The sequence below is a fragment of the Mercenaria mercenaria genome, chromosome 6 (genome assembly GCF_021730395.1).
Source record: "Mercenaria mercenaria strain notata chromosome 6, MADL_Memer_1, whole genome shotgun sequence".
NCBI classification, from domain to species: Eukaryota; Metazoa; Mollusca; class Bivalvia; order Venerida; family Veneridae; genus Mercenaria; species Mercenaria mercenaria.
Window position 1 is genome coordinate 32939422 of NC_069366.1, and position 20942 is coordinate 32960363.

General features: G+C 35.0%; 1 protein-coding gene across 1 annotated transcript in view; it reads left to right on the forward strand.

Moving 5' to 3' along the window:
* The window catches only part of LOC123550196 (ras-related protein Rab-22A-like), a 30960-nt gene extending 11732 nt beyond the window's left edge, over positions 1–19228 (forward strand). Inside the window, exons 4-7 of the mRNA XM_045338632.2 lie at positions 72–143; positions 1644–1767; positions 3243–3335; positions 7231–19228. Of these exons, the coding sequence (XP_045194567.1) occupies positions 72–143; positions 1644–1767; positions 3243–3335; positions 7231–7358 (417 nt within the window). The 3' untranslated portion in view covers positions 7359–19228. The remainder of the gene's footprint in view (positions 1–71; positions 144–1643; positions 1768–3242; positions 3336–7230) is intronic.
* Positions 19229–20942: the final 1714 nt, after the last annotated feature.

Sequence of the window (20942 nt, forward strand, 5' to 3'; positions counted from 1 at the left end):
TCATACTACTTGTTTCATATACACACACAGTTATGAAGATATACTTTGTATCTTAAATTTAACACTTACAGTACAGAGCACTGGCCCCAATGTATTACAGAGGAGCATCTGCAGCTATTGTGGTCTATGATGTAACCAGGGAGGTAAGACTATACTGAGGATCTTACTTGCCTGCCAGTGTAAGACAGGGTTTTCTCTACCCAAGGAACAGCACTGCCTGAGGAACCGAGCGTTAGCATGGCTTTTTATCCAGGCAGTCTTGAGGGTTTTGGAAAACAGGTGTCATTCACTGGCAGACATTTAATAAGATGAATTTCTCTTGCCTGTCATGTTAAATAAATTGTGGTGACATATAAATTTGGTTTTTTCCATGACATTTATATGTACCAGTATATAGTGTATACTGTTTTAGACAAGTGTTTTTCTGTAGCAAAAGATAGGAATATCTATACCTGACAATGTCATGTGATCAGACAATTGTGTACTTTCCCCACTAGATAGGGGCATAACCCAGTCCATACCTATAAAATTTGATTATAACTATTGGAAAAGACTTGAAACAAAAGAAAATTTGTTTTGTTTTGTTTTCATGTAAGATCAAAATATCTTTCACTTATGAACCTCAAATTTTATATTTTGATCTGTGGCTACAGCGTTTGGTGTATTTACTTGGTGAAAGATACTTCCACTTTACAATAAAACAAACAAATACACTGTATGTCAAGCCCTGTGTAGGTGATGATGCTCAAAATTTCATTCCAAATTTGAGGGAGTAGCTTTTAGTTACAGATTGGCAGAAGTTTTGACTTTCAACTTAGTTTTAACCCTGACAATGTTACTTCCCCAAAACTTATACAGCCCTTCTTCTGTGGAAGTAATATAAAAAGTTTTAACATAAATTTTGAAATTTTTTTAATAAAAAACCCCAAACATATAGATTTATTAACCCTTATCTTGCTAAACATGATTGATTCTGCCTTTGCGACCAGTGCAGATTATCCGTGCAGTCTGATCATGACCTGCACTGTTCGCCCTTCAGTCAGTAACTTTTTGGTATGCACCCCTTTTAACAGTTAATGGTACTGTCCAAATTGAAAGATGGGCAAGTTCATTATAGAAATTTAGCATGGTAAGGGTTAAAAACTGAAGTAAGTGCTACAAGGAAGTTAAAAATAGAATTTGGATTTTAAATAGTTAAAAGAATTACAGCCATTTTATGATGCTACAAATATTCATGATAATGATAATTTTATTGCAGTTTACCACATACGAGCCGTGCCATGAGAAAACCAACATAGTGGGTTTGCGACCAGCATGGATCCAGACCAGCCTGCGCATCCGCGCAGTCTGGTCAGGATCCATGCTGTTCGCTTTTAAAGCCTGTTGAAATTGGAGAAACTGTTAGCAAACAGCATGGATCCTGACCAGACTGCGCGGATGCGCAGGCTGGTCTGGATCCATGCTGGTCGCAAAGCCACTATGTTGGTTTTCTCATGGCGCGGCTCATATGTAATTATTGAAGCTGTTGGAAATCCCATACCCTTCAGCAGTTCTTTCTACAAGATTCCTTTGGTTCAGAAAGAAGGAACGACCAGTTCACGTGCATGTCAAGATTTAATGATTTTCATCTGATATTTTTTCAGTCATCTTTTCCTGCCGTTAAAGACTGGATCAGTGAATTAAACAAAAATGCTTCAGGGAATCTTGTTGTTGCTATAGCGGGCAATAAGTGTGACCTGGAAGATCTACGAGAAGTCAGCCTTAAACGTATGTTTTAACATATGAGCCGCACCATGAGAAAACCAACATAGTGCGTTTGGGACCAGCATGGATCCAGACCAGCCTGCGCATCTGTGCAGTCTGGTCAGGATCCATGCTGTTCGCTAATGGTTTCTCTAATTGCAATAGGCTTTGAAAGTGAATAGCATGGATCCTGACCAGACTGTGCGGATGCGCAGGCTGGTCTGGATCCATGCTGGTCGCAAATGCACTGTGTTGGTTTTCTCATGACACAGCTCATTTATTTCATTTACTGTAAAACCATTTAATTTTGTGGGCAATAATTATGACGGTTTCTCTCAATGCCACTATTTTGTCAGGCCTGGGATTTTTCTGGACTAATCCTGATTTCAGACTTTTGACTGCCAGAATTTCCCTATAACTCTATGGAAATAGGTGGTTTCAGGCTTTTAGAATGTACATTTTCAGGTTGAACCTCAGGCCAGTTTCATGGTACATAAATTTGTGGATTGTTGAAAGCAGTTTTACTTGTTCATAGTGATTTAATTTCATGAGCTGATGCAGCCATGAAACCTTCGAAAATAAGTTTGTCATGAATAATAATGATTTCACCATATTGATATTGTAGAAACAGATTTCAATCTAAAAAGTAAACCTGGACTCCCATTCAAAATTGGTTTATGAAATGCTCTGTATGACAAGACTGTGCTCTGTGTTGTTTTGAGCTGGTAAAATACCAGATTTTTAACCAGCAGTAAACATGACAGTCGCTAAGGAAATGGCAAAGAAGTGTTGGCTGTTTGGGGTATAGTCTGTGTAAAATATCTAGACAGTGGTATCTTAGACTGTTTTTGTTTGATTAAGTTTCAAACTGGTGTGTGGTAATCATAATTGGCAATGTTTTTTCCATTTTATATTCTACATGTTTACCCAATTTATAAAGAATACATAATTGCATAGAAATTTCCACTTGTCGTAACATATCTTATGCTGTCAGTCGCCATTTTTGATTATTTTATTGAAATGGCCAAGATTTTTATGTATTTTTTTTTGCAGCAGAAACTGGCGATTATTTTATTTAGCCGCTGCATTAGTTATTTCATTTGTGGCCAGAAATTGCTGTCAGCCAGGTGTAGTAAAGTGTTAAAGCGGATGATTACTGTTTTGTGTATTTGAAACTCACGTAAACAAGGGCCTGTGTGTCCGAGCCTCCGTGGCTGATTTTTAATTGTTTGCTCCAGTGTGGGTTCAGAACTGCACTTGGGGTGCAGAAATCGTTATGTGAGGAAGAAATCCAGCTGTCTTATTGAAGGTTGATGCTTCTACCCAGGTGCCCGCTCATAGCTTAAAAATTCAAGGAGAAGCACTTGGGTTCTTCACCATTAAAAGCTGGAATGATCGCCATTTGACAGTATTGACCTTGATTATATTGATGTTACTCTAAACTCAAACAAAACAAAACTTTAGATATTAAATTAAGATGTTCATTTTATATTTTACAGAAGCAACAGATTATGCTTCAGATATCAGTGCAATCTTCACAGAGACGAGCGCCCTCACTGCAGTCAATATTCAGGAACTGTTTGAAACTATAGGTATTGTTTATTCTTGTTATCCTCATTTTCCGTTCAAGTTCAAGGCTATCTCATTGGCGGAGTGAATAAAGTCACTGGCTTGTGCCACTCCTATATGGGTATGACCCTTCCCCCACCAACACCTCTTGTCATTTTATGAGAAATCCACTCAGATGGCATGTGGAAGGTCGGTGTTCCAAACCACTTGTGCCTGAAATTTTGCCCGGAGAACCATCTGGGGTCTGAAAAATACCTTTTCAGGCTTGATCTTTTTACCTTTAGCTGAAAAATCAGTGAAGATATTTTGAAAACTCAACCACAAAATTTAGGAGGGTATATAGGAGTTCCATTTGAAAACATTTATTGTGCAAACTTCTTGCACAATTGTAAAGGGTTCCAGTGAAACTTTGTATATAATGATGTCAGAGTGTAAATTGTAGATGTGTGTGATGTATCTTTTCTGGAATGGACAAAAGTGGGACACCCATAGTCCTGTCCTCCATCGAATACGTATTGTTACCTACTTCCACAGTTTTAAGTGGATTCAAATGAAAATTGATAAACAGTGTAGATGTCCTAGACATACTTTTTCTCTAGGATGAACAATGATGGGTGTTGGGGGACACCCATAACTAGGAGGTAATCTTGTCACTTGATTGCTGAGGTGGATTAAGATTTTTGTTTAGTCCATTTTGTAGCTCGCATGAGCACGAAATGCTTGTGGTGAGCTGTAAATTTGGAGCACTCACCATCTGTCCATTCATCATCCATCCGTCAGTCTTCAGTCCTTTCACATTTTTCTTCTCAAGACATCTCTGCAGTCAAGTTGATGAAACTTGGTCATAATGTTCGTGGCTATAGTATCTCAGCCAAGTTTGATAACCAGATGGAGTGTCCCAGAGGCTCTGGATTTATTGCCCTTGAATTATGAAAAATTGTGAAAATTGATGGTGTCAGCTGTCCTTAACTTAAGTAGTTCCTATCCAGTCCTCACCAAACTGGATCATAATGTTTATGGATATACCATCTTGACCAAGTTTGATAACCAGCTCGTTCCTTCCAGTTTCTCTATAGTTATGGCCCTTGAATTACTCAAAGTTGCAGATATTGACCATGTCTGCTCTCTGACATGAGCAGTTCTTATTAATGTTCACCAAACTAAGTCACAATATTTATAGGTATAATATCTGGGCAAAGTTTGTTAACCATTCAGATCACAGAAGAGGCTCTGGAGTTATGGCCCTTGAGTTACAGTGTCTGTTCTCTAACTTGTGTAGTTCTTATCTAATGTTCATCATACTATGGCACAATATCTTAAAAGAATTTGATAAACAGCCAGATACGCAGACAGGCACTTTTGAGTTATTGCCCTTTGATTACGTAAAATTGCAGAAAAAAATACAGTGTCCACTTAATGACTTGAGCAGTTCTTATTCAATGTTCACCAAACTTAGTCAGAATGTTAATGGCATGTTGTCTTCTCCAAGTTTAATAACCATTTGAATAGGCTTTGTTGTTCTAGATTTATGACACTTGAATTAGTTGAAATTGAGAAAATTGACAACTGGTCTGCTCTATAAATATTTTAAAAGTCAAAAGTAACATGCTGACCATGATTGGCATATGAGCCACATATGAGAAAACCAACATGGTGCTTTTGCAACCAGCATGGATCCAGACCAGCCTGAGCATCCGCGCAGTCTGGTCAGGATCCATGCTTTTCGCTAACAGTTTCTCTAATTGCAATAGGCTTTGAAAGTAAACAGCATGGATCCTGACCAGACTGCGTGGATGCGCAGGCTGTTCTGGATTCATGCTGGTCGCAAATGCACTATGTTGGTTTTCTCATGGCATGGCTCATATATTCTGACTGTTTGCCAGTCCAGTTTTGTTTGGGTCCACTTTACTTGAATCTTTGAAACTTTATACATTTTTTTTCAATCATTATTAGGTGAGAAAAAGGGCCAACATTGTGTCATATGTGTCATATGCAGGGGGTGCTGGCTTTTTCTGGGATGGCCGAAAGTGGGGGACATCCATACATGTACCCATATCCCTGCTACAGCAAAGCGCTTCCAAATTTTTATCAAAATTATGCTCTTTTTGTGGAAAGTTTTGCATGTAAGTAGGTTTTTTTTAGAAACTTCACAAGTATTCGGCACCATGAAATGACCACTCTGAGTTAAGTTCTGTAATTTTGACTGACAGTTTACAGAATTGTGCCCTGTTTTCCATTTTTAGCTCATCTAATTTTTAGAAGAAAAAAACTAAAAAGTTATTGTCTTCACTTGGTAGGCGTTGCCTGGTTAAGCTTTATGTTTAAGTCAGCTTTTCTCCTAAACTGTCAAAGCTATTGCTTTAAAACTTGTAACACTTGTTCACCATCAATAGCTGATGCTGTACAGCAAGAAACATAAATCCATCCTGCTTTTTGCAAGAATTATGGCCCCTTTTGGACTTAGAAAATATCAGATTTCTTGGTTAATTTTTGCGTTTAGGCCAACTTTTCTCCTTAACGGACAAAGCTACTGCTTTAAAAATCATGGGTAGTACAATATTTCTGTTATACAGAGACAAAAAAATCAGATGAGCGTCTGCACCCGCAAGGTGGTGCTCTTGTTATTTTGGAGACAACTCTTGTTCTTGTTCTTTCTTTTCTTTTCTAGTTCAACCTCCCACATTGTCTTCCATCACTACCTGTTTTATTTAAAAAAAAATAACTCTCATTTATTAGCTCATCTGATTTTTTGAAAAAAAATGATGAGTTATTGTCATCACTTGAGCGGTTGTCGGCGTCGGCGTCGGCATCGGCGTCGGCGTCTGCGTCGGCGTTGCCTGGTTAAGTTTTATGTTTAGGTCAGCTTTTCTCCTAAACTATCAAAGCTATTGCTTTGAAACTTGGAATACTTGTTCACCATCATAAGCTGACCCTGTATAGCAAGAAACATAACTCCATCTTGCTTTTTGCAAGATTTATGGCCCCTTTTGTACTTAGAAAATATCAGATTTCTTGGTTAAGTTTTATGTTTAGGTCAACTTTTCTCCTAAACTATCAAAGCTATTGCTTTGAAACTTGGAATACTTGTTCACCATCATAAGCAGACCCTGTACATCAAGAAACATAACTCCATCTTGCTTTTTGCAAGATTTATTGCCCCTTTTGGACTTAGAAAATCAGTTTTCTTGGTTAAGTTTTATGTTTAGGTCAGCTTTTATCCTAAACTATCAAAGCTATTGCTTTAAAACTTGCAACACTTGTTCACCATCATAAGTTGACCCTGTATAGCAAGAAACATAACTCTGTCCTGCTTTTGCAAGATTTATGGCCCCTTTTGGACTTAGAAAATATCAGATTTCTTGGTTAAGTTTATGTTTAGGTCAACTTTTCTCTTAAACTATCAAAGCTATTGCTTTGAAACTTGCAACACTTGTTCACCATAATAAGCTGACCCTGTACAGCAAGCAACATAACTCCATCCTGCTTTTTGCAATAATTATTGCCCCTTTTGGGCTTAGAAAATCATTTTCTTGGTTGAGTATTATGTTTAAGTCAACTTTTCTCATAAACTATCAAAGCTATTGCTTTAAAACTTGCAACAGTTTTTCACCATCATAAGTGGACACTGTACATCAAGAAACATAACTCTATCCTGCTTTTTGCAAGAATGATGGCCCTTTTTAGACTTAGAAAATCATGGGTAGGACAATATTTCTATTACACAAAAAAAATCAGATGAGCGTCAGCACCCGCAAGGCGGTGCTCTTGTTTTAATTCAGGTTGTCATTTTAGAATGAAAGGTTTGTCTTCTCTGAGAAAGCTGTATTTTGGGGGGTATTAATCACCCCTCTGACAGCTCTAGTTTTACTTTAAAAGTCTTCACAAAATATGATCACCTTTATGTCTTTACTTTTACAGCTAGAAAACTGCCTGCGGAGGATATATATCGACCACGTCATACAGGTGTAAGTTTAGGTCACTCACAGACTCAAGAGGAGCCAAGGCCGAAAAAACGCTCATGTTGCGGTGGAGGAAACAAAAGCTGATATTTTATGTGGTCTTAAACTATGCATTGTTTTTCAAACATACATTACCATATTTGTCCTCTTTGTTGCGTCAGGTCACACACATATATATATGACTTAGGAGTGGGTCAGTTTTGTGCCAAATTTTAAGAATACATGTCTTTTATCACTTCATCAGATTTCAGCTGAATTAGTAAGTTATGGAGAGTTATCCACTAAATGAAGAAAATGTTTTTCAAATTTCTTATGCATAACGAAAAGGGCAAATATGCTAGGCACTGTTATTAATTATATTAGATTTTAAACTTCTATATTTCATATCATTCCTTCAGAGAAAGAAATCATTTTTAGCTCATCTGATTTTTTGAAAAAAAATGATGAGTTATTGTCATCACTTGAGCGGTTGTCGGCGTCTGCGTCGGCGTTGCCTGGTTAAGTTTTATGTTTAGGTCAGCTTTTCTCCTAAACTATCAAAGCTATTGCTTTGAAACTTGGAATACTTGTTCACCATCATAAGCTGACCCTGTATAGCAAGAAACATAACTCCATCTTGCTTTTTGCAAGATTTATGACCCCTTTTGTACTTAGAAAATATCAGATTTCTTGGTTAAGTTTTATGTTTAGGTCAACTTTTCTCCTAAACTATCAAAGCTATTGCTTTGAAACTTGGAATACTTGTTCACCATCATAAGCAGACCCTGTGCATCAAGAAACATAACTCCATCTTGCTTTTTGCAAGAATTATTGCCCCTTTTGGACTTAGAAAATCAGTTTTCTTGGTTAAGTTTAATGTTTAGGTCAGCTTTTCTCCTAAACTATCGAAGCTATTCCTTTAAAACTTGCAACACTTGTTCAGCATCATAAGCTGACCCTGTACAGCAAGAAACATAACTCCATCCTGCTTTTTGCAAGATTTATGGCCCCTTTTGTACTTAGAAAATATCAGATTTCTTGGTTAAGTTTTATGTTTAGGTCAACTTTTTCTCTTAAACTATCAAAGCTATTGCTTTAAAACTTGCAGCTCTTGTTCACCATCATAAGCTGACCCTGTACAGCAAGCAACATAACTCCATCCTGCTTTTTGCAATAATTATTGCCCCTTTTGGACTTAGAAAAATCATTTTCTTGGTTGAATATTATGTTTAAGTCAACTTTTCTCATAAACTATCAAAGCTATTGCTTTAGAACTTGCAACAGTTTTTCACCATCATAAGTGGACACTGTACATCAAGAAACATAACTCTATCCTGCTTTTTTCAAGAGTGATGGCCCTTTTTAGACTTAGAAAATCATGGGTAGGACAATATTTCTATTATACAAAAGAAATCAGATGAGCGTAAGCACCCGCAAGGCGGTGCTCTTGTTACTTTATATACTCAAGTTTGACTTGATATTTGTATAAGAGACATTGTATATAGAATTATAGATTTCTTCATCGGACTTAAGATCATAAGACATTAACAGTGAGTTTGACTTTTAAAGTCCGGTAATACTGTCAGTGCTTTCAGCTGGAGAAATAAAAAGTGTGATCTGGCAGAAACATTCTGCAAATTTATATTATACATGGCATTAAAGCAACTTTTTCATAGGGGGAGTGAAAATTTCAATTAATCCTGACATGCTAGAAATGTGATATAAAAATAGTATTTGTTGGTTTAGCAACCTGTTGACATCTTACAAAGAGAAATCATTGTGGTATCTCCAAAACAGCACTTACAAAGATAAAACATTGACTTAGCTCCTAAAAGGCATCTTACCAAAAAAAGATTAATTGCATATGTCACAAGGAGGTAGCTCAGATATGCGCAGAAGCGGGGTCCAAATGTAGATCATAAAAAAAACATTTTCTCTGGACCCCCTGGATTAATGTTTCTGCATTTCAAATTGAACCAAGATGTGTCTTTTTGAAATAAAAAAATGGAAAACAAAGAATAGAAAATAGCAAGTGTTTTGAATGTAAATTAGTGCTGTACAAGGAATATTCAAAATACTTTACACAGAAAGATATAGATACAAGATAGAATTTTAAAACTTAATTGTGAAAAAGTTGCTTTGATGCGGAAATATATACTAGTATATTTACATTATTATGTCTTCATACTGATCAAGGGAGTTTATCATACTCTTAAAAATGCAGAATTTCATGATTATGCTAGGATTTTGAGTTGAAATATTGTGATATTCCATTTAGTTTCAAACAAAAGTTAGTAAGATAGTGTGAGATTTATGAACTTTTGTGCAAACTGTTAAATTTCCAAGGTACCCGATAGTAGTCCAGTGGTACAGCCAATTTTTTGTCGCTTTTCTCAGTAATTGGAAATCTAATACGAATAATCCCATGAACAGCATGCATTTACATTAAGGGATAAAGTCCACCCACTTAGCTCAGTAGGGAGAGCACAGATCTATGGATCACAAGGGTTGTGATTTTGATTCTTGGGCGAGGCGTATGTTCTGCGTGATGATATGATGAAAGACATCTGAAATTATTCGTCCTCAAATGCTGATTCATTTGGAGAAATTGGCAGTTACTTACAGAGAACAGGTTTTGTGCTGGTACAGAATCAAGGAACACTGGTTAGGTAAACTGCCTGCTGTTACATTACTGAAATACTGTTGAAAAACCCAAAACAAACAAATTAAGGGATAATGAAATGATAGAAGTCTTCTTCAAATTATTTTAACCAATTATTTGTTAAATTTGTACAGGGTATTTTCTATATTGCTGCAAAAAAGTGTGATAAACTTGATGTATTTCATCATAAAGCTCCTTCATTTAAACTGAAAAAGTGAGGATTTTAAAGGACTTTGATATTTCTTTTGCCTGCATTGCAATATGATATATAAGTGCCAAATTGTTTAGTTTGTAAAGGAGAAATTGAGGTTTAACATAACTCCTTTTGGCGCCATATAACCTATGCTGTGTTGGTGCAGCGTAAAACCCAAATAAATAAATATTAACTTTACTCCTTCCCAATGTTGTACTTATAAGATTTTGTTGGTCATCAGGAATTCAGTACCAGTAAGTGCTTTTCTGGAATTTTGAAGAACCACCAATCCAATCAGAAAAGCCTTTTTGGATAATTTGAAAAAGAATGTTGAACCTTGATTGGTTGATACTCATATTTGTGAAAAAACATACTTGCCAGAAATTGCAACTTTGAATTTTTTCCTTTTAGCTCAAATAAGGAAATTTAGAGACATTTTTGAAACATAACCCCAAGAAAATTTTAATTTTCTTCTCCAAAAACTGTAAGCTTGTCAGTTTGAATGGTGACCATCAGTCACTAGTGTTTTTCGTTTAGACAGGACTGAAGCTTTTACCCTTCTGTCACTCTGCAATACCTAAAATTGTAAACACATAGTAAACTTAAGGAAACAAGATCAAGATTCTTTGTTGCATAAATTCTATAGAAAAAAACAACAACTCCAAACTTAAAACACCTCAAAACCAAACATAAACTCTGCTCTGGGATCAGTTGTTTTAGAGGCGATTCACTTTACGGCTTTTTGGCTATGATAAAAACATAAACACTGAACCACTTTAAAAGCTCATTACTTACATAGCCCTAAATGAGTCCTGTTTTTAGACTTAGATTTTGGATTAAATTAAGAAATGCCTATTTGCATATTTGTATACTTCATATTTAATGATATACACCACAAAGTTATGAAAGTCACAGATGATTTAAAATTTGTTAAATCATTACTTTCACCTGATAGGTTGATCAAATCAGTGAATATTTTTCATCATAATGATTTTAGTGGATTTTTTGTTGCCTTTTTAACATCAAAACAGCCTATACTTTTGCAAAGGAACATTTAGATTTGGATGTTAACCAATGTGCTCTCCTTAAAACTGTTTCGTTATTAGTTTAAAAAGTGAGCCTAAAATTTCGATTATCAGTACTTTGAAATATATTACCAAAACAATATGTTGTTTTTCTGTTAAACTTCAGAAGATGTGTAATTAGATCAATCATTTAGAACGTGATACTTTAAAATGTTAATGTTCGTTGTAAAAGCACCTTTTTTGAGCCTGGAGTTAAAAAAAGTTAATGACTCACCCATGTTAACAGAAAGAAAAACTGGTTTTTAGGACCAACAGTTGATAGATAGGGAATTTTCATCATAATTGATATATGGTAACAAATTTATTACAGAACAGATATAGACCCTATATTATTTTCTCTGTTTTCACACATGAATGATTTCAAAATGAAACATCAGAAATTATACTCAGCAAGTTTTGTTTATTTTGCTATAAAAAATATTGCTTATATATTCACAGTATATTTCATTTTGGCTGAATGTCAAAAATGTGTTACATTTTAAAGGTGGTTCAGAGTTTGTTATAACTATTTTAAGCTTACACATCTAGAAAATTCTATTTTAATAGTTTAGCCAATGAATATATTTATCTGAATTACCTTCCTTTAAAACCCTTATCATGCTGGACATGATTGATTCTGCCTTTGCGACCAGTGTAGAGCTTGATCAGCCTGCACATCTATGCAGTCTGATCATGATCTGCACTGTTTGCCATTCAGTCAGTATGTTTTTGGTGTGCACCCCTTTTAACAGTTTATGCTAAAATTGAAAGATGGACAATTCATCATAGAAATTTAGCAGGGTAAGGGTTAATAATGCTCATATGCAGAAAAACTGCTTTTAGTTTTCATGTTTTATTTTGTTATTATTTTGTAAATTGTTATATCTTGCATCCATGGTCACCATTTAAAATGCCTAACCTACATTTTCTTCCTTTTTATGCCCCCGGCATCTACTGATGTGAGAGGCATATAGTGATTGTCCTGTCCATCCGTTCGTCCGTCCGTACGAGGTTAACCAAATTGGACACGTTTCGTCTATCATCAATACCCCTAACTAGAATGACTTTATACTAATGCAGATGTATCCTGTGACCATTCCTCATCTTCAGACATCACCTGACCTCAGTTTGACCTTGACCTTGAACTTGACCTCATTTTGGACTTAGGCTGCTTTGTATCGACAAGGATGCCACCGGGGGCATCAAGCGTTTATTGAACGCAGCTCCTTGTTTATGTATCATTAAGCAGGAGAATTCATTTGAAATATTTTTTGAAGATGACAGTGATCATTTATCCTGTCAGGAAAGCCTTATTTTGTCCTTTGAAAAAACACTTGAACCACGATTAGCAGAAACAAGAAAATGTAAGTAAGTGAATCAGACTAGTATTACACCTTACAATTTTGTGAAATGATTGATCCAGTCTTAGTTGTTAAACATCAGTTTATATGACTTCGTGAATTGGCGATTCAAAATGGAGAACCTTCAGTTTTGTATCTTTGACTTTTCGCAACATTTTGAGAAAAAAACAAACAAACGGTTACTTCTCTTGAAAATTTTTGTTTGTTTGTTATATAGTCATCTTGACTGGAGACCATTGATCTAAGAATTTGTTATACATGTATATATAGAGGATATTTGTTTGTTTTGAGTGAATATGGAATATATCTCACTAAGAAGTGAGTAAATTTCAAATATTTTGTGAAAATGTGAAAATTTTCTCACTTCGAGGTGAGATATATTCAATATTCACGAAAAATAAACCAATTTTCTTTTTATTTAATGCTCAATTACGTTGAGATGTGCATTTTGCAACTATTTTTTATCTCAGCGCGGGAAACAGACACGCGTAAACAGACATGACGTCAGACAAGCTTTGACGTTATAAAAACGCATACAAGATAAAGTTCCATTTTATTTTATTTTTTGCTGCATAACGTTATGAAATTCTCTTTAAGTAAAATAATTTGAATCGAGAAATATACTATAAAGAACAAAGTGCGACTACAATTTTCATCCTGTTTTAAGCAAATAATTTGAAATTCATACACAATGTAATGAGGGGGCGGAGCTATATCTCTCACAGTGTGAAAATATAGATTTCATATTTTCACAGTGTGAGTGATGAGATATGAAAATATTTAACTAATAGAATACAGTCATTAGTTAGCATAAAATAAATGTAAATACGTAGAATTACTCTCTTTTTTTTTTATATACTATTTCTAGAATATTTAAGAGCATGTACCAATTGTACCATTTTAGATATGTACTGTACATGATATTTATTTATTACATGAAATGCTTTTCTGTTATGCCTGTATTTTGTAAACTTTAAGTATAATTTATTTATTTCTTGAATACAGATGTGTACTCATATGATTTGTAGTACACATTTTTCAGGATTTGTTATATGTGATACAATGTATTTAGAATTACTGGTCGGGAACAAGTATGTGGACAGGGCCAGTTTCTGGACACGTAGAATAACCATTTTATTTCAGCATTTTCATGCTGAAGTTTATATTTGGTGTCAGTTTCAGTTATGTCAAGTAATTTCTGAAAAAATTATAATGAATGTAAAACATGGAATTTTTGTTCGGCTTCTGGTTCCAAGCCAGTACTGTGAAAGCAAATATTTTCACTGGGTCAAAATTTCGCGAATTTGAAATTTTGAGTATGTTCTCGAGGTTTAATTTTCTTGAAATTTTAAAGATGGTATCGTACTTGAATTTGAATTATATTAATGGTAAATATTTACGTGAGGATTAATTTTCGCGAAATGTAGGGCCTCATGAATATAGCGAAAATTACTGTTTTTACAGTATATAAAACATGCCAGTAAAACACAAACCAGTAAATAGCAGAATTGACAAAATAAATTCCACCTACAGTGAAACACTTATTGTCATGGTGTCCAGAAGATAAGCAAAATACTCGAATTGCTTGAGTGAGCCTGAGTGTTTAAGTGAATGGTGTTTCACTGTGTGACAAAAAAGTAACAGAAATGTCATTATGCTTTATACTTACATTTCTTCTTCTTTATTTTGCCATTACTTCTTTAAAGTTGTACTCTGCCCAAACTTTTATATGTAAAAAAAAAAGAAAGAAAAAACACTTACCGGCACTACACAGTATTAATGTAAACATGAAATTAAAACATTTATGTGTACAAAAAGGATTGCCATCTAGGTTAAAAGTGTGTGTCCACTCTTATAACCTTTCCTCTTAGGTAAAAAATCGTATGAAATATGTATAATTAAACATGATATGAATATGTACTACCACTGAAAAATTAAGTTTTTTTTCCAAAAGGCAATAAGTATTGTTGATGTAGTCCTGCGTACACAATTAGTTTACAGTGAAATCATTTAATTTTATGGATTTAAAATTCATTCTTTTTGGTAAAATGGCCATTTAGTTTGGGTATAAATTCATGGATTTCTGTGTTTGAGGACAAAATGTATGGGTATCTTACGTGTTCATTGGGATTAGATTTTGCGGATTGGTGCAAACAGGAAATCCATGAAAATTGGTCACACGCGTACTGTGAAATCATTAATATTCGTGGGGGACTAATTTTCAAGGATTTCGTGGTTGAGTCAATCAACGAAATTTAATCCCAACCAACAAGTAAAATTCCCATTCATTTTTATGTTCAAAAGTCGAAATCCACGAATTCATATCCCCACGAAATTGCCGTTTTGACCAAAACGACGAAATTTCATGCCCGCGAAATTTAATGATTTTACAGTATATCATTGATTTCACAGCATATATTTAGCCAAGTTAAATACATTTGTTGAGGAATTTCTGGATTGAAATTTAAATCTGATGATTAATTGAAAGTTGATCATAGTATATCTTTAACCCTTAGCCTGCTGGCGGCAAAGAATTCTGCCTTTGCGACCAGTGCAGACCATGATCAGACTGCACTGTTCGCTATCCAGTCAGTAAATTTTCAGTAAACACCCCTTCAAATGATAAATGATACTGCCCAAATTAAAAGATGGACCAGTCCATTATAGAAATTTAGCATGGTAAGGGTTAAAGTCAGAGTGTGAAATTACAGGTAGACAATAGTACATATAGACAGAGACTGTTTATACTGGTACCCAAGAATTTTAGTACAAGTCTAAAGTTGGTCTGCATGTTTGACTCTCAGAAATGTATTTCTATGTTTCAGTTTAGGAATACGCTGAATTTTTACTCTGTAAAGTATCTGTATTTTTGAAGTGTTCCATGTCCATGGGATTAGTTTAGTATTTTTCTTGTTATGTATATTTTCGACTCAGTTGTATTTTTGACTGATTCCATTAGTGACACAAACTGCCTCTCATATTTGGCAGGCATATATTTTAATCTGTGTTCATATGATGAAGTTGTTTTTAGAAGTTTTTTTTCTGGCTTTATTTGTTATACTCTGCATGTGTAGTGTATCTGAAAAAATAAGAATTAAAAATCCCAACAGTGGGACAAGTGAGAGAGAAAGTATTTGTTCTTAGATGTTAATTTCTTTGTGTATATCTGTTAGACTAGCTTCTAGACTATGATATATCTTTTTACATTTTTATGATTAAATGTTGTGAACTGAGCCAGTCTATATCCTATGTCCAATTTCATAGGCTTGTTCAATTTACCAAATACTTCATTTTAACTTCAAAAATACTTAATACTCTAAATACAAGTAAGCATTTGATATTTAGCATAAAATATATAGCATTAGGAAGTTAACATTATACCTCCACCCTTTCATTTGAAAAATGCCACATGCCAAAATGCAAAATATTTAATGCCAAATGCTAAATCTTAAACGTTGAGTCATAATTGTCAAATGTGATGGCAAAACAGTACTATGGAAGGATGGTGCACCATGCTAATTGCCAAATGCTAAATAACAAATAATTTAATGAAATAATAGCATTTAGCATTAAATAATTTTAATTTAGCATAAAGTTATTGGCATTCAGCATTAAAATTACATTCGGCAATTAGCATGGCACACTGGCCCTCCATACAAAGCTGAATGCTTACATGTATTGTCCAATGTTGGCATGACATGGTAAAACATGCAAGTGCTTCAAATCAGACTCATAAGACATGATGTAGATCTTTATTTCATAAAAGTAATGGACAATTAGCATTATCTTTTAGCAATAAACATTAGATATTAGAAAATTATGAGAGAGAGAATATTGTATTTAGCTACATTGTGTATAAGATATCTGGCAATTAGAATGGTGCACCAGCCTTCCATATATGCATTAATTTGACATTCAATAGTTTTGTTATTTATCAATCTTCGTTAAGAAAATAAAACATCTTTTTTGTTTGGTGCTGCAGTGACTGCAGTACGGTGTTTGGTCACTGAATAGAAATCATTTTTGCTAACACTTGTGTGTCTTTCAATTTTGGTACAGCTTTCTCATAATTTTGTCTATATGCATGAGTTTAGACTGCTCAGTACAAAAATGTCTGTGAAAATTCCTACATAAACTATTAACTGGCTTTCCAATGGGACAACAAGTCTTGGTTTTATTAAAACCTTTGAACAATTTTATATGGTAGCAATCGTTATCTTTTTTTTTTTTTTGCCACATATTACACAAAACAGTTTCTTTATCGTTTGAATAAACTTGAACTCAACATATCTTTTAAAATGTGCTTTTGATAATGACATACTGTAAGAAACTTTTAAAATCCATTCTTCAGTTTCAGAATTTTACTGATTAGAAGAATCCTTTAAGTAAAATAAACTTATTACATCAAGATTTCAAAAGTAGCAAAATGGTTTATTCTAGATGAGAATGGTTCTTCAGTTATCACCATTAAAAATCAGTTAGGTGAACAGATTTATGATCAGCAGCATAACATTTGACCTCTGGCATGATGTACCAAATTATCCACGGGTAATTTAATAGCCATAGGTGCCAGTCATCTCTCATAGAGCATTTCGGATTGTACTAGACTGATAATTTCAACATCATTCCTCTGTGAAAATCTCTAAAATAGACTGGTTTTTGTTTCTATGAAATTGAATTCGTCAAGAAAAGGGAAAAATATAGAAATATATTTATTATCAGTCTAGTGGCTAGTCTATATATCTGTGTACATGTGAATCTCTATGGCAGACCTGCTGCCCGGCACTGCTTCTGGATCTTTTCATGCAATTTCTTGAATATGCTTTGAAATGATTCTATAGATGGACCTGAGAGTGTTATTACCTTCCATCGCAGTTAAGTTTTATTGGTTTATCTACTAATCATCATTGCATTGTAAATGAATTATTCTGTCAAAGCTATAAAGTAGAATACTGTGTTACAGTGAAACATTGTCTAATATTCTCTTCTCATACCTGTTTTCTATGTTTTCATTATTTTAACTTCTTTCTAGGGACAAGATTTTAAATAGTCGAGCATTGCTGTCCTCCGTCAACTCTTGTTGTAGTATTACAGTCAAACCCAGCCAGACAATGACATAATGTGGCTTTTTAAATCAGGTGGAAATTAGGACAAAATGTCAATTTAGGAAGTTAGCTTACTGGCTGCTCAACACAAGTGTCTGTTTAATACAGGTGGCCACTAAGGCAGTTTAATTTTGCATAAGACACAGTAGTCACTGTTCCAGAAACTATACATGTTTGTAAGCTGTGAAATCATTTAATTTTGTGGGCTTGAAATTATATGAGCCACACCATGAGGAAACCAACGTAGTGCATTTGCCACCAGCATGGATCAAGACCAGCCTGCGCATCCGTGCAGTCTGGTCAAGATCCATGCTGTTCGCTAACGGTTTCTCCAATTGCAATAGGCTTTGAAAGCAAACAGCATGGATCCTGACCAGACTGCATGGATGCGCAGGCTGGTCTGGATCCATGCTGGTCGCAAATGCACTATGTTGGTTTTCTCATGGCGTGGAAAGCTATTTCATGGGGATATAAATTGAAGATGATAATGTATTGGAATTTTAAATGTTCGTTTGGATTGAATTTTGTGGCCTGATACAAACACAAAATCCACTAAAATAAGTTCCTTACGAATATTAATGATTTCACAGCTTTTAGGGTTATTTTAGTTTTCAGTTTCATTTAAAGGTATACTACACCAAATTTCTTATTTGAAAACATGAACAAATACTACATATTGTTCAGGTAAACATAAAATTAACAAGTTTTATCTGTATAAACAGTACTATGCATTAGGTTGAAAATAGTACACACTGTATACATGTATAGCTTTAACACAGTATGAATGTGTAGGCCTACTACCACTAAATAATTGGAAGCTTTTTGAAACAATCGACTGTTACAGCATGCTATTTATGAAATAATATATCCCAAACACTGATCTATCGTTGAATAAAATCATTGTTTGGAGTTTAGGTGCGAACGAATTATATCACAAGGGTGCAGCCCAAGTGATAATAATAATACGTATCTAAACAACAAACAGTGATTTTATTCAAGAGCAAGTCACTGTTTGAGACATATTTCAATTCTAACACATTGTCAAGGATTATTATGTACATCCTTGACGACATGTCCATCAAATATTTGCCTGTTTTCCGTTGGTTTCTTTTCCAGCACGCCACTTTTCCGTTTGACGCCATGACGTAATAAATGTGACGTCAGAAAAATGAATTGTATAATAATACACAATTTTCAGCCTTCTTTGTTTAATAGGAAACAAATTGGGTTGTGTAAGAATTAATTATGAATGCAGCTCTACATGCTCAATTAATTTATATATTTAACAAAAGTAAATATATTTGATGATGATTCATACTTTTGAAGTAAATACCGAAATGTAAAATATTTTAGTGAATGATAGCCATTGGATATCTTTAAACATCATTCCTTATCAACCTGTCTTTCTTGGAGGTGGTCCATTTTTCCATAACACCTCCCATCCATATATTAGCTCTAGCTTGCTTTTTTTTTTTGTTTTTTGTTTTTGTGTTATTCTTTATTCAGGCTTCTTCGTCTTAAATCCCCTATATTTTAGTAAGAATTAAAGTTTACTGTAAGGATTGGAAAAATAAATAAAAGACAGTAAAGAAAGTTGTGTTTGTTTGTTCTTTGTTACGCTAAGAGATCTATATGTGCATACGAGCCGTGTACTTTATATGTTGTTTGGTCATTTATTTATAATAATTTATGAATGTTTTGATGTTATTTATTTTATAAGTCATTGTAAAGTGTTCAAAATGTGATAGTATGTCTGAGCTTTTGTTCGTTATATACTCTCCTTCAAAGGAGTTGGGATATATTGTTTTTCTCATGTCCATCCATGTATTTGTCGGTACACATCTGGTTTCTAATCAATAATATAAGAGTGGTTTGCCTTCAGTTAGGGATTGTTTGTGGTCAGCATACGACTCCTACTATTTTAGGGGTAAAAGATAATGGTCACAGTGATTTTGAGACTGAAAAACGGGTTGTGGTCAATAATTAGGAAAGGTTTAGATCTATATGAAGTCATGATTGCATCTGATCACCTGATGACCTCTTCTGTTTCCATAATCAATAGGCCTAAGGTCAAACCACAAGGTCATTTAGTGGGAAAATGATTTATGAGAAATAACTGGAGAATGTCTTACCTTTGGAATTGTTTTTAGTCCGGTGACACCGCTTGTTTTTGAGGTCAAAGGTCGCTTTCACCCAGAAACAAATTCGTAAAAAAGAGAAAATGATTGAACCTACGACTGTTACGTTTTTGGGTCAGTAGGTCAATATGTAAGGGAATTGCATGCAGGCCAAAATTGTTTCCAGTCAACATCGGGAGAAGGCTTGCTTAAGACTGTCGAACATCGTAGGCTGATTACCTGTGACAAATTAGTGACCCCTATCGTTTAGGAGCCAGAAGGTCAAAGGTCGAGGTGACAGTGGCATTTCGGCTGAAAATACTCTAATTGGAGAAGCCACCAACCTTCATAACGTGTTTACATGTATGTTTTTTGTGCGTGTTTTTGTTGTTGTTTTTGGGGGGGGGGGGGGGGGGGGGGGGGGAGAGGGTGACACTAAGCCCAACAGGCTTATGTCTCGATTGGAAGTACACATGGGACAGACGTGTTTTACAAATACTTCTTGTTGAAATATACTGACAAAATAAAGAAACGCCCCATCGAAAGTCGGCGTTATTTTATAATATATATAGTTTAAATGTGTTGGGCAATGTCAGAAACGTACATGTACTCTGACCGACAAATACAGCCAACCAAAACTCGTAAGATTTTATTCAGTCCATTGTTAAATTCACGTACCTGCTCATGATTTCATCGTGCAGCCCGTGTGTGTTAACTTGTGGTTTTATTGAGATAATTTTACACAGGTACATGTGTTTTTCGACATAAGACCATATTTTCTGACAATCAGTTTTTGATCATGCCGAGGCTAAATTTCGAAGAGAGGTCCAAAGTTTTGGCCATGCTCGAATGTGGGCGAACGCAAGAACAAGTCGCTAGACGTTTTAACGTCTCTTGTTCGGCAATACTGCGTCTCGTTCGGCGTGTTAGAGACACTGGAACGCTTGTCGTTAAGCCTCGTTCGGGTAGACCGCGTGTAACGTCAGTACGGCAGGACAATTACATACGCCATCGCCATTTGCATGACAGGTTTGTGAAGGCTGAATCCACGTCACGTTTAGTGGTAGATAACCGTGTACGGCCTATAAGTCGACATACAGTGAAAAACCGGCTTAGAGAACGGGAAATTATCTGCACAGGCCCTGACGCTGTCTAGTTCTTACGCTACGTCACTGTCACCAACGTCTAAT